General features: G+C 49.7%; 2 protein-coding genes across 2 annotated transcripts in view; one reads left to right on the top strand and one right to left on the bottom strand.

Annotated features, from left to right (window-relative positions):
• The window catches only part of DMWD (DM1 locus, WD repeat containing), a 119,966-nt gene that overhangs the window by 43,026 nt on the left and 62,250 nt on the right, over positions 1 to 14,690 (top strand). The gene's annotated exons all lie outside the window — the stretch shown is intronic.
• Positions 1 to 14,690, bottom strand: part of MEIOSIN (meiosis initiator) — a 38,177-nt gene that overhangs the window by 14,816 nt on the left and 8,671 nt on the right. Inside the window, exons 3-4 of the mRNA XM_050772368.1 lie at positions 10,632 to 10,761; positions 589 to 700 (exon numbers count right to left, since the gene is read on the bottom strand). Coding sequence (XP_050628325.1) covers positions 589 to 700; positions 10,632 to 10,761 — 242 coding nt within the window. The remainder of the gene's footprint in view (positions 1 to 588; positions 701 to 10,631; positions 10,762 to 14,690) is intronic.

Here is a 14,690-nt window from a genome sequence, read left to right as displayed (position 1 = left end):
AATTACTGAGGGATTTATGCCAGGGGAACGTCATGATCAGATTTGTTTATTTTATTTATGTATTATTATTATTATTATTATTATTATTTTGAGACAGAGTCTTGCTGTGTCGCCCAGGCTAGGGTGCAGTGGTGTGATCTCAGCTCACAGCAACCTCCGCCTCCCAGGTTCAAGTGATTCTCCTGCCTCAACCTCCGGAGTAGCTGGGATTACAGGTGCCCGCCACCACGCCCCACTAATTTTTATATTTTTAGTAGACACGGGGTTTCGCCATGTTGGCCAGGTTGGCCTCGAACTCTTGACCTTAAGCGATCCGCCTGCCTTGGCCTCCCAAAGTGCTGGGATTACAGGCGTGAGCCACTGTGCCTGTCCTGTTTCTTCTGCCTGGCTGGGCTTCCCTGAATCTCCTACTGTCCTGAAGGCCCAGCTCCAAGGCCTCTCTTCTCTGAGTTCCCATGGCATCTTGCATATCTTTCTGACTTTGTCTCCTATACCAGGCCTTGATACAAGGGTCACTCAGTATCCCTGATGGCTGGAACAACACTTGGCACATCGCAGGCACCAAGAAACACTGGCTGAACTACTTACCCGCAAGTCCACCTTCCCCAGTGGTGGTGTGGCATTTGAACAAGGCCTTGGCGGCATCGATGTTTCTCTGGAGGTACTGAATGTACTGCAGGACATGCACCAGAATCTCCTTCTGCCTCAAAAGAAAGACACGGTTGGCCGGGCTCACGCCTGTAATCTCAGCACTCTGGGAGGCCGAGGAGGGCAGATCAACTGAGGTTGGGAGTTTGTGACCAGCCGGACCAACGTGGAGAAACCCCATTTCTACTAAAAATACAAAAATAAGCCAGGCATGGTGGTGCACGCTGGTCGTCCCAGCTACTCAGGAGGCTGAAGCAGGATAATCGCTTGAACCTGAGAGGTGGAGGTTGTAGTGAGCTGAGATCTTGCCATGGCACTCCAGCCTGGGCAACAGAGCAAGACTGTCTCAAGAAAAGGCTGCAGAGATGGAGCAGCAGAGTGAGAATCTCCTGGTGCAGTTTTTGGCACACACTCCCTGGCGTCTCGCCTGGCTCCTCGCTCATGCTGTATTATTCTCTATCTGCAAAGCCCTCGTCTTCTCCCCATGAACTCCCTCACCAGCTTCTCCCCCTCTGAGCCTCTGCACAGTGGTCTCCTCTTCCAGAAGTGCCACCTCTCTGCCCCCTCACCCAGGCTGGGTCAGCTGTTCCCTCCTGCGCTTTTTTTGTTTTTTGGAGACAGAGGTTTGCCCTTGTCACCCAGGTTAGAGTGCAATGCGCGATCTCAGCTCACTGCAACCTCCACTTCCCGGGTTCAAGCGATTCGATTCTCCTGCCTTAGCCTCCCAAGATGCTAGTATTATAGGCATGCACTACCACGCCTGAGTAATTTTGTATTTTTAGTAGAGATGGGATTTCACCATGTTGGTCAGGCTGGTCTTGAACTCTTGACCTCAGATGATCTGCCCGCCTCAGCCTCCCAAAATGCTGGGATCAAGCTTGAGCCACCTCACCTGACCCCCTCCTGCACTCTTGTGACACCCTGGGCCTACCTCCACGAAGGCACTTGCCATACTGTTTTATAATCATCCATCATTCTCTGCCACTGACCATGAACTAGTGAAGGGTGAGACTAGCAAATTGGTTTCTCATCCCAAGCACACAGAATTGAGAGGTCACTAAACCAGGCATTGTCGAAGGAATGAGTCTCCCCAAAGCACCATGAAGGATGTCTCCTGCCCCACAGGCATCATCCATGCAGCCACCAAATACCTCCTGAGTTGGTACTGGAGTCACAAAGCTAAAAGAGACTATGACTGACTAGGGGCCAGGTGTGTCAGGGTAAACTGGACATGCTTTTTTTCGACTTCATGGAGCTTACAATCTAGTGAGAGCAACACATCTTAATAAACTCACCAATTATCGAAAATGATCGACTGTGTGATAAGCATTATAAATAAGAGTATAACAAGGGGTTCCAAAATTAGGGTGTCTGAAAAGGCCTCTCTGAAGAACTAGCACTTAAACTGAGACCCAGGCCGGGCGTGGTGGCTCATGCCTGTAATCCCAGCACTTTGGGAGGCCGAGGCGGGCGGATCACTTGAGGTCAGGAGTTCAAGACCATCCTGGCCAAGATGGCGAAACCCAGCCTCTACTAAAAATACAAAAATTAGCCAGGTGTAGTGGTGCACGCCTGTAGTCTCAGCTACGTGGGAGGTGGAGGCAGGAGAATCACCTGAACCCAGGCGGTGGAGGTTGCAGTGAGCCGAGATCATGCCACTTCACTCCAGCCTGGGTGACAGAGAGACTCTGTCTCAAATAAATAAATAAACTGAGATCTGAAGAGTAGAAGGAGTTATTCTGGGGAAATGGTGAGGGAAGAACACCAGGAAGTACTTTTCGAATCAAACTGGATCCCTAGAAAAATAACACAACAGCAATCATCTTCCCAACTCCAAATCAGAAAACATGGTCTGATGAAGGGACTCATGCGAAGCTGTTGTATAAAACACAGACAGTCGGCCGGGCGCGGTGGCTCAAGCCTGTAATCCCAGCACTTTGGGAGGCCAAGACGGGCGAATCACGAGGTCAGGAGATCGAGACCATCCTGGCTAACACGGTGAAACCCCGTCTCTACTAAAAAATACAAAAAAAACTAGCCGGGCGAGGTGGTGGGCGCCTGTAGTCCCAGCTACTCGGGAGGCTGAGGCAGGAGAATGGCGTAAACCCGGGAGGCGGAGCTTGCAGTGAGCAGAGATCCGGCCACTGCACTCCAGCCTGGGCGACAGAGCAAGACTCTGTCTCAAAAAAAAAAAAAAAACACAGTCAGTCACTGAAATGATTCAGCGTGGTCCACAGAAGGAAGCTATAATCTAACTCTGTGATCTAAGAGACAGAGGTGACTCAGCAGAGAGGACACTGGTTTTGGAGAACCTGGGGCCAATCTGCCACTTTCCGGCTGTGTATTGGCAACATGGCATTTTTAGTTCTTTGAGCCTCGTTTTTCTCATCTGTGTCATGGGAATGAGGATATTAATTCCAGCTCAGATGATTGTCATTAGAACTAAATAAATTAGGGTATGTGAAATCACCCAGCAGAGTCTGCGTGATAAGCATTATAAATAAAAGAGTATAACAAGGGATTCAAAAATGGCCTATATTGCCAGGCACGGTGGCTCACGCCTGTAATCCCAGCACTTTGGGAGGCCAAGGCAGCCGGATCACTTGACCTGAGGTCAGGAGTTCAAGACTAGCCTGGCCAACATGGTGAAACCCTGTTTCTACTAAAATACAAACACTGGCCAGGCGTGGTGGTTCACGCCTGTCATCCCAGCACTTTGGGAGGCCAAGGCGGCTGGATCACCTGACCTGAGGTCAGGAGTTCGAGACCAGCCTGGCCAACATGGTAAAACCCTGTCTCTACTAAAATACAAAAACTGGCCGGACGTGGTGGCTCATGCCTGTAATCCCAGCACTTTGGGAGGCTGAGGTGGGTGGATCACCTGAGGTCAGGAGTTCAAGATCAGCCTGGGCAACACGGTGAAACCCTGTCTCTACTAAAAATACAAAATTAGCCAGGCTTGGTGGCACATGCCTGTAATCCCAGCTACTCGGGAGGCTGAGGCAGGAGAATCGCTTGAACCTGGGAGGCAGAGGATGCAGTGAGCTGAGATCGCACCATTGCACTCCAGCCTGGGCAACAAGAGTATATCTCTGTCTCGCCAAAAAAATAAATAATAATAAATAAAATAAAATACAAAAATTAGCCGGGCGTGGTGGGGCGTGCCTGTAATCTCAGCTGCTCGGGAGGCTGAGGCAGGAGAATCACTAGAACCCAGGAAGCAAAGGTTGCAGTGAGCTGAGATTACAGGCATGAGTCACCACACCTGGCCTCAGTCTTTTTAAGCTTATTATCTCTTTTTTTTTTTTTTTTTTTTTTTGAGACGGAGTCTCGCTCTGTCGCCCGGGCTGGAGTGCAGTGGCCGGATCTCAGCTCACTGCAAGCTCCGCCTCCCGGGTTTACGCCATTCTCCTGCCTCAGCCTCCTGTGTAGCTGGGACTATAGGCGCCCGCCACCTCGCCCGGCTAGTTTTTTGTATTTTTAGTAGAGACGGGGTTTCACCGTGTTAGCCAGGATGGTCTTGATCTCCTGACCTCGTGATCCACCCGTCTCGGCCTCCCAAAGTGCTGGGATTACAGGCTTGAGCCACCGCGCCCGGCCTAAGCTTATTATCTCTAATACCAGGTTTTGAGCACATGGTTGGCACTTGATAAGAAAAAGTCCTTATAAACCATGAAGTAATATATAAATGTTACTTATTATTACTAGTATAAAGGTTTTATGTAGAAAGCAATTGGGCATCATCCCAGATTTCAAGACAGAAGCCTCAGTAATTGCAACTTCAGGAAGGTTAGTTTGGAGGCTACACCAGAGTCTGAACTCTCAAAGACCTTCTGAAGGTAAGATCAACAGGTCCTGTAACTGTCCCAACCAAGGGGGCTCATTCAGTCATTCAACAAACATCTATTGAGCCTTGAGTGGCAGAATGGTTGAAGGGAAGAGCCTTTGGAGTGAGATACATCTGACTCTCTCTCTTTTTTTTTTTTTTTTTTTTTGAGACGGAGTCTCACTCTGTCGCCTGGGCTGAAGTGCAGTGGCCGGATCTCAGTTCACTGCAAGCTCTGCCTCCCGGGTTTACACCATTCTCCTGCCTCAGCCTCCCGAGTAGCTGGGACTACAGGCGCCCACCACCTCGCCCGGCTAGTTTTTTGTATTTTTTAGTAGAGACGGGGTTTCACCGTGTTAGCCAGGATGGTCTCCATCTCCTGACCTCGTGATCCGCCCGTCTCGGCCTCCCAAAGTGCTGGGATTACAGGCTCGAGCCACCGCGCCCGGCCGACTCTCTCTCTTTTAAGACAGGGTCTTACTCTGTTGCTCAGGCTGGAGTGCAGTGGTATGATCTCGGCTCATTGCAACCTCCACTTCCCAGGCTCAAGCTATCCTCCTGCTTCAGCCTCCTGGGTAGTGGGTACCATGGCCGGTTAATTTTTGTATTTTTTGTAGAGATGGAGTTTTGCCACATTGCCCAGGCTGGTCTTGAACTCTGAAACTCTAGCAATCTGCCTGCTTCAGCCTTCCAAAGTGCTGGTATTACAGGCATGAGCCACTGTGCCTGGCCACATCTGAATCCCTCCCTCTCTCTCTCTGTCTGTCTCTCTCTGTATTTTAACTCTGTGCCTGTGGGCGATGTGACTATTCTCTGCACTTCAGTTTCCTCAAACCAAAGAATGAGCATAGCCATACATCTCTCACAAGCCTTGTGGGAGAGTTAAGTGAGAGAAATGTATCTGAGACACTCAGCACTCAAGACCTGACACGTAGAACTCTCACTAAGTTGGGAACAGTTGTTACTGCTCTCTGCTCTATGCTAGGCCCTGTGGGCAAGGCGGACAGAGATGTCTCCTTTATGGCTCTCGCTGAACTCCACCTAAAGGAGGTCGGAAACAAGGAAGTAACTGCAGTGATACACTGCAGGTGTTCATGGTCAGAGGGAGAACCTACAGGATCAGACGGGGTAGGGGGCAATTCACCAGCCAGAGTGGTGAGGAAGGACGCTCTGAATCGAAGCTGCACCTCAAATCTCTAATACAGGAGAGGCAATTCATCACAGCTCCCGCTATGGCACGGAGCACCGGACTGAGCATGTCCCATGGCCCCGGGACGCGGGTTGTCTGTGGAGCTGGATCCCATGATGCAGTTGAGGGAAGGATGAAGAGGGAGGAGAAGAGGGGTTCTGAAGACAGCAGAGGATACATGGTAAATAAGTAGGCTGAGGCCTGGGGAGAATTCCAAGAGATGTGGCCATCAAGTCATTTATGAAATGTTGCCAGTCCCCTGACGAGACTGCCATTCCTCGAGGGCAGGGACTGTGTCGTAGTCATCTCTGGCTCCCCAAGGGCTATTCCAGCACCTGTGTATGCCAAAAACTCACATTCCCCAAATATTTTTAGCACCATGATGGACTGCATAATGCATCCCCCCAAAGTTCCAAAGATGTCCATGTCCTAGTCCCTAGAACCTATGAATATGTTGCCTTGTATGGCAGAAAGGACTTTGCAGATATGAGATATGATTGAGTTAAGGATCTTTTTTTTTTTTTTTTTGAGACAGAGTCTTGCTCTCTCACCCAGGCTGGTGTGCAATGGCGTGATCTTAGATCACTGCCACCTCTGCCTCCTGGGTTCAAATGATTCTCCTGCCTCAGCCTCCTGAGTAGCTGGGATTACAGGCATGCGCCACCACTCCTGGCTAATTTGTTGTATTTTTAGTAGAGACGGGGTTTCACCATGTTGGCCAGGCTGGTCTCAGACTCCTGACCTCAGGTGATCCACCCGCCTCAGCCTCCCAAACTGCTGAGATTAGAGGCATGAGCCACCGTGTCTGGCTGTGTTAAGGATCTTGAGATGCCATGATTATTCCTGTTTATCTGGGTGGGCCCAGTGTAATCACATATAATCTTCTGGAGGCAGGAATGTCAAAGGCAGACAAGGCAATGTGACAACAGAAGTGGTAGGACAGGAAAGAGATTTGAAGATGCTTCCATGCTGGCTTTGAGGGACCATGATGAGTCAAGGAATGCAGGCAGCCCCCAGAAGTTGGCAAAGAGAAAGGAAACAAACTCTCCAAAGCTTCTAAGAGGAACCAATCCTGCTGACAACTTGACTTTAAACCAGTGAGACCAGCCAGGCGCAGTAGCTTATGCCTGTAATCCCCGCACTTTGGGAGGCCAAGGTGGGCGAATCACTTGAGGTCAGGAGTTTGAGACTAGCCTGGGCAACATGGTGAAACCTTGTCTCTACCAAAAATACAAAAAATTAGCTGGGTGTGGCAGTGGGTGGCATGAGCCTGTAGTATCAGCTACTTGGGAGGCTGAGGTGGGAGGATTGCTTGAGCCTGGGAGGCAGAGGCTGCAGTGAGCTGAGGTCAAGCCACTGCACTGCAGCCTGGGTGAGAGAGTGAGATCCTGTCTCAAAAATAAAACAGAACAAAACAAAAACAAAACCTAAAAACCCCAAAACAACCAAACAAGTGAAAAAGCCACTGAGACAGATATTGGACTTCCGAACTCCAGAACTATAAGAGAATAAATTTGGCTGGCCACGGTGGCTAACACCTATAATCCCAGCACTTTGGGAGGCCAAGGAGGGTGGATCGCCTGAGGTCAGGAATTTGAGACCAGTCTGACCAATATGGTGAAATCCTGTCTCTACTAAAAATACAAAAAAAAAAAAAAAAAAAAAAAAACAGGTGTGGTGGCGTGTACCTATAGTCCTAGCTACTCGGGAGGCTGAGACAGGAGAATCACTTGAACCTGGGAGGCGGAGGTTGCAGTGAGCCGAGATCGCATCACTGCACTCCAGCCTGGGCAATAGAGCGAGACTCCATCTCCAAAAAAAAGAAGACAGAATAAATTTGTGTTGTTTTAAGCCACTAAAGTCTGGGGTGATTTATTACCATAGGAAACTCAGGGATTTAATACAGCTTTTATATATAAAGCACCTACTAGTGAGAGAGATTTAGGAGAATCCATGTGACCCGGTAGTTGACAGATGTGGTAGGCAGGATAACGGTTAGGGTTAGGGTCAGGGTTAGGCAAATCTGTCCCAAACACCCACTCCTCTGAACCTCTCTAAAGGCAAGTCACACACTCTAGCTGGGATCAGTTTTTCCTGTGTTTAAATCTTTTTTTTTTTTTTTAGACAGAGTCTTGCTCTGTTGCCAGGCTGGAGTGCAATGGCATGATCTCAGCTCACCACAACCTCTGCCTCCTGGGTTCAAGTGATTCTCCTACCTCAGGCTCCCGAGTAGCTGGGATTACAGGCATGCACCACCACGCCTGGTTAATTTTTTGTATTTTTAGTAGAGACAGAGTTTCTCCATGTTGGTCAGGCTGGTCTCAAACTCCCGACCTCAAGTGATCCACCTGCCTCGGCCCCCCAAAGTGCTGGGATTACAGGTAAGAACCACTGCGCCCAGCCAAATCTTTTTTTTTTTTTCCCTTTGAGACGTAGTCTTGCTTTGCTGCCCAGGCTGGAGTGCAGTGGTGTAATCTTAGCTCACTGCAACCTCCACCTCCCAGGCTCATGTGATTCTCATGCTTCAGCCTCCCAAGTAGCTGGGATTATAGGCGCATGCCATCACAGCCAGCTAATTTTTTTTTTCTTTTTTCTTTTTTTTTTTTTGAGACGGAGTCTCACGCTGTTGCCCAGGCTGGAGTGCAGTGGCGCGATCTCGGCTCACTGCAAGCTCCGCCTCCCGGGTTCCCGCCATTCTCCTGCCTCAGCCTCCTGAGTAGCTGGGACTACAGGCGCCCGCCACCGCGCCCGGCTAATTTTTTGTATTTTTAGTAGAGACGGGGTTTCACTGTGGTCTCGATCTCCTGACCTTGTGATCCGCCCGCCTCGGCCTCCCAAAGTGCTGGGATTACAGGCTTGAGCCACCGCGCCCGGCCTTTTTTTTCTTTTTTTTGAGATGGAGTCTGGCTCTGTTGTCCAGGCTGGAGTGCAGTGGCGCAATCTCGGCTCACTGAAACCTCCACCTCCTGGGTTCAAGCAATTCTCCTGCCTCAGCCTCCTGAGTAGCTGGGATTACAGGCACATGCCACGATGCCTGGCTAATTGTTTTGTATTTTCAGTAGGGATAGGGTTTTACCATGTTGGCTAGGCTGGTCCTGAACGCCTGACCTTAAGTGATCCACCAGCCTCGGCCTCACAAAGTGCTAGGATTACAGGAGTGAGCCACTGCGCCCAGCTAATTTTTGTATTTTTAGTAGAGATGGGGTTTCACCATGTTGGCCTGGCTGGTCCTGAACTCCTGACCTCAGGTGATCCACTCACCTCGGCCTCCCAAAGTGCTGGGATTACAGGCATGAGCCACCATGCCTGGCCCCTGTGTTCAAATCTTCATCTTCCTGACCAGATTCTGAGTTCCCAGAGGATGAGCACTGTGTCTCAAATTTCCTTGCCTCTCCCTATTGTAACAGAACAGCTGCCTGCATCCAACAATCTTTCATAATGCCTGATGAATGAATGAGTAGATGAATGCATGAGAGGAAACAGAGCAGGAAAATATCCTACCAAGGCTTCAAGATCTGAATTTCATATTAAGGTACTCCCACTGGGCACAAGGTGTTAGCTTAGCACTATATGCATTTCTGGAGTAGCCTATGGGGACGCAGAGGGAAACCTTACCTATTCCTGCCTAATAGAGATGATACCCATAGGTCACAAAACAAGGTGCTAGAGGGGAAACTGACGTTTACTTGAGGCATGCTATGTACTGGGCCTGTCATAGCTATATTGTCATTTTGGTCTCACAGTGTCTCTGGGTAGCAAGAGTCACCCAGGGTGGAGTGCAGTGGTACAATCTCGGCTCACTGCAACCTCCACCTCCCAGGTTCAAGTGATTCTTGTGCCTCAGTCTCCTGAGTAGCTGGGACTACAGGCACCCACCACCACACCCGGCTAAGTTTTGTCTTTTTTTTTTTTAATTTAATTTTTTTTGAGAGGGAGTCTTGCACTGTTGCCAGGCTGGAGTGCAGTGGCATGATCTGGGCTCACTGCAACCTCTGCCTCCCGGGTTCAAGCAATTCTCCTGCCTCAGCCCCCCAAGTAGCTGTGACTACAGTTATGCGCCACCATGCCCAGCTAATTTTTGTATTTTTAGTAGACATAGGATTTCCCCATGTTGGCCAGGATGGTCTCGATCTCTTGACCTCATGATCTGCCCACCTCAGCCTCCCAAAGTGCTGGGATCACAGGCATGAGCCACAGCATCCGGCCTAAGTTTTGTCCTTTTTAGTAGAGATGGTGTTTCGCCATGTTGGCACGGCTGGTCTCGAACTCCTGACCTCAGGTTATCCGCCTGCCTCGGCCTCCCAGAGTGCTGGGATGACAGGCGTGAGCCACTGCATCCGGCTCCAAGAGTTCTTTTCCCTTGTTTGACAGTTGAGAAAACTGAAGCTTAGAAAGTTGGCCAGGCACAGTGGCTCACGCCTATCATCCTAGCACTTTGAAACTGTCTCTACTAAAAATACAAAAATTAGCTGGGCGTGGTGGCGGGCACCTGTAATCCCAGCTACTCGGGAGGCTGACGCAGGAGAATTGCTTGAACCCAGAAGGTGGAGGTTGTAATCAGCGGAGATTGCACGCCAGCCTGAACAACAAAGCGAGACTCCCTCTCAAAAAGCAAAAAAGAAAAAAGAAAAAAAGAAAGTCTGGGTAGCCTGAGGAACTGCCCAGAGTTCTGCAGCTGTGAAGCTAGAGGGCTCAAACCCATGGCTATTTGATTCCTGGAACAATGATCTTTGTGCTATCTCCATTTCCCCAGCCCGGTTTCTCCTGTCTCCTTTGCAAAAAAGCATCCTCCAGGCACCTAGTTATGGGATCACAGACTCCCAGAAATTCCCGTTCAGAATAGCCCCATTCCCATTTGAATGCTGCCACTGAAAGGATCTGTCTAGGTTTCCCAGGAGAGGGTGACCCAGTTGCTGCTATTTAAAGACCTGCCTCCCAAATCTGGCCCCTCTCCTCTAGTCCCTGTACCTTTGTGAGCTTCTTGGTCCCCGTCTTCAGGGCTATGGGCAGCAGCAGTGCCAACTCTTGCAGCTTGCTAGTGTGGTTTTTCCTCTGCTTCTTGTTTGGGGACAGGAGCTGGTTTTGGTTCCTCTGATTCCTGTTTGGGGACAGGAGCTGGTTTTGGTTAGGACATCTAAAACTGAATTCCACATCTAACCCACAAACCTCCTGTCTGTGTTACCCATTTTAGGGCTGCCTGCACCCTACCCTGGACACTCAAGACAGAATCCCAGGCATCACCCGTACTTGTTACGTTCCCTTAGCCCTTAATCAGTCAGTCACCAAATCTTACCCACTCCTCCTCCATCGCCTTCTCTTCAACCTCACAGCCCTGCCCTAGTCCATGTGTTAACATCCCAATAGTTCACTCAACCCTGCCATTTGGCCTCTTCCACCCCTACTTTCTGCTAGAGTCAGGGTGACCTTTCTGAAACACAAATCTGACCACGTCACTCTCTTGCTTCAAACCTCTCCATGTCATCTCATTGTTAAGGATCAAGTTTAAGTGCCTAATGTGGGTTGGGTGCAGTGGCTCATGCCTGTAATCCTAGCACTTTGGGAGGCTGAGGCAGGAGAATCCCTTGAACCCAGGAGGTAGAGGTTGCAGTGAGCCAAGATTGTGTCACTGCACTGCAGCCTGGGAGACAAAGTGAGACTCTGTCTCAAATAAATAAATAAATAAATAAATAAAATACAAAAATTAGCCAGGCGGGGTGGCAGGCACCTGTAATCCCAGCTACTGGGGCAGGCTGAGGCAGGAGAATCTCTTGAACCCGGGAGGTGGAGGTTGCAGTGAGCCAAGATTGTGTCACTGCACTGCAGCCTGGGAGACAAAGTGAGACTCTGTCTCAAATAAATAAATAAATAAATAAATAAATAAATAAATAAAATACAAAAATTAGCCAGGCGGGGTGGCAGGCACCTGTAATCCCAGCTACTGGGGCAGGCTGAGGCAGGAGAATCTCTTGAACCCGGGAGGTGGAGGTTGCAGTGAGCCAAGATTGTGTCACTACACTGCAGCCTGGGAGACAAAGTGAGACTCTGTCTCAAATAAATAAATAAATAAATAAATAAATAAATAAATAAAATACAAAAATTAGCCAGGCGGGGTGGCAGGCACCTGTAATCCCAGCTACTGGGGCAGGCTGAGGCAGGAGAATCTCTTGAACCCGGGAGGTGGAGGTTGCAGTGAGCTGAGATCGCACCACTGCACTACAGCCTGAGCGGCAGAGTGAGACTCTACCTCAAAAAAGAAAAGTTCCTAACGTGGCTTATTTGCATCCTGCCCCCGCTGACCATTCTGGCGTCCTCTCTTGCTTCCTTTGGCTCTCTCCCATCAACTGATTCCACAGGATGGGTGAGGTGGCTCTGCTAAGGCCCCTGCGCCCTGGTGCTCACACACCTCTGATCACTTCACCAGGCTGTCACCTGTGTTGGGGGCACCACTGCACCCCTAGCACCTAGAACATGGTCTGGCATATTGTGACGACTCACTGTGTATTTGCTAAGTGAATTAATAAATAAGGACATGAAATAAGTTGTGTTGGCTGGGCGCGGTGGCTCATGACTGTAATCTAGCACTTTGGGAGGCTGAGGCAGGTGGATTACTTGAGCTCAGGAGCTTGAGACCACCCTGGCCAACATGGTGAAACCCCGTCTCTACTAAAAATACAAAAAAATTACCCGGGCGTGGTGGTGGGCACCCATAACCCCAGCTACTCAGGAGGCTGAGACAGGAGAATCGCTGGCTGGCTAACTTTTTTATTTTTTGTAGAAGTATGCTCCACCGGCCGGGTGCAGTGGCTCATGCCTATAATCCTAGCACTTTGGGAGGCCAAGGCGGGCAGATCACAAGGTCAGGAGTTCGAGACCAGCCTGGCTAATATGGTGAAACCCCATCTCTACTAAAAATACAAAAATTAGCCGGGTATGGCGGCGGACGCCTGTAGTCCAGCTACTCAGGAGGCTGAGGCAGGAGAATGGCATGAACCCGGGAGGCGGAGATTGCAGTGAGCGGAGATCACGCCACTGCACTCCAGCCTGGGCGACAGAGCAAGACTCTATCTCAGAAAAAAAAAAAGTGCGCTCCACCACCTAGGTAGCACATGGCTATAGTTCCAGCTACTTGGGGGGCTGAGGTAGGAGGATCACTTCAGCCAGGGAGGTCGAGGTTGCAGTGAGCTGTGATCACCCCATTATACTCTAGTCTGGGTGAAAGAATGAGACCCTGTCTTGAAAAATAAAACAAAAAACACCAAGAACAAATACAGCCCCTTGTTCTGGAGATTACAGTATATTTGGGGCTAAGGTAATTAATCAAATTGTCACACAAACAAAATTGCAAGTAAGACCAGAAAAAGCTACATAATTTACTGGGTTAACGGGCCATTGTAAACGAAAATATGGAGCCTCTTATTCAAAAATTGAGAATTTAAAGATGGTGAGAGCATGCCGGGTGTGGTGGCTCATGCCTGCAATCCCAGCACTTTGGGAGGCTGAGGCAGGCAGATCACCTGAGGTCAGGAGTTCAAGACCAGCCTGACCAACATGGAGAAACCCTGTCTCTACTAAAAATACAAAATTAGCCAGGCGTGGTGACGCATGCCTGCAGTCCCAGCTACTAGGGAGGCTGAGGCAGAAGAATAGCTTGAACCTGGGAGGCGGAGGTTGTGGTGAGCCGAGACCACACCATTGCACTCCAGCCTGGGCAACAAGAGCAAAACTCCGTCTCATAAACAAAACAAAACAAAAAAACATGGTGAGAGCAGAGCATCAAACCAAGCATCGAATCATCCTAAGCACAGGGCCCTATGTGACTGCACATGTCTATGAAGCTGGCCATGACAAAGAAAAAAGTGTTGCTTGGTGTTACAGAAGTTTGTAAAAGGAAGCCAGGCGTGGTGGCTCATACCTGCCATCCCAGCACTTTGGGAGGCTGAGGTGGGCTGATCACTTGAGAACAGGAGTTCGAGACCAGCCTGGCCAACATGGCAAAACCCCATCTCTACTAAAAATACAAAACTTAGCTGGATATAGTGGCACGTGCCTATAATCCCAGCTACTTGGGAGGCTGAGGCACGAATATTGCTTGAACCTGGGAGGCTGCAATGAGCTGAGACTGTGGGCGACAGAGCCAGACTCTCAAAAAAAAGAAGTAAAAATAGGCCGGGCACAGTGGCTCAAGCCTGTAATCCCAGCACTTTGGGAGGCCGAGACAGGTGGATCACGTGGATCACGAGGTCACAAGATCAAGACCATCCTGGCTAACACGGTGAAACCCTGTCTCTACTAAAAAATACAAAAAATAGCCGGGTGAGGTGGCGGGCGCCTGTAGTCCCAGCTACTCGGGAGGCTGAGGCAGGAGAATGGCGTGAACCCAGGAGGTGGAGCTTGCAGTGAGCTGAGATCCAACCACTGCACTCCAGCCTGGGTGACAGAGCGAGACTCCGTCTCAAAAAAAAAAAGAACCTTGTACAAGGAAATTGATCTGAATACTAAGTAGCAAGTGCAGTGTCACCAATACATCAAGAGGCTGTGTTTTGCTTTTGACCAAGTGCGGTGGCTCACATCTGTAATCCCAGCACTTTGGGAGGCCAGGGTGGGAGGATCACCTGAGCCCGGGAGTTCAAGACCAGCCTGAGCAAAAAAGTGAGACCTCGCCTTTACAAAAAAATAAAACGTTGGCCAGGCATGGTGGCTCACACCTGTAATCGCAGCACTTTGGGAAGCTGAAGTGGGCAGATCACTTGAGCCCTGGAGTTCAAGGCCAGCCTGGCCAACATGGCAAAACCCTGTTTCTACTAAAAATATAAAAATCAGCCGGGTGTGGTGGCGAGCGCCTGTAACCTCAGCTACTCGGGAGGCTAAGGCAGGAGAATCGCTTGAGCCTAGGAGGCACAGGTTGCAGTGAGTTGAGATCACACCACTGCACTCCAACCTGGGCAACAGAACAAAATTCTGTCTCAAAAAAAGAAAAAAATCACTGATGAGTCCTCAAATTACCTCCTGGTAGAAACCATAACTTTG

This window comes from Macaca thibetana, chromosome 19, assembly GCF_024542745.1.
Source record: "Macaca thibetana thibetana isolate TM-01 chromosome 19, ASM2454274v1, whole genome shotgun sequence".
NCBI classification, from domain to species: Eukaryota; Metazoa; Chordata; class Mammalia; order Primates; family Cercopithecidae; genus Macaca; species Macaca thibetana.
This window is presented reverse-complemented; position numbering and strand designations above follow the sequence as displayed.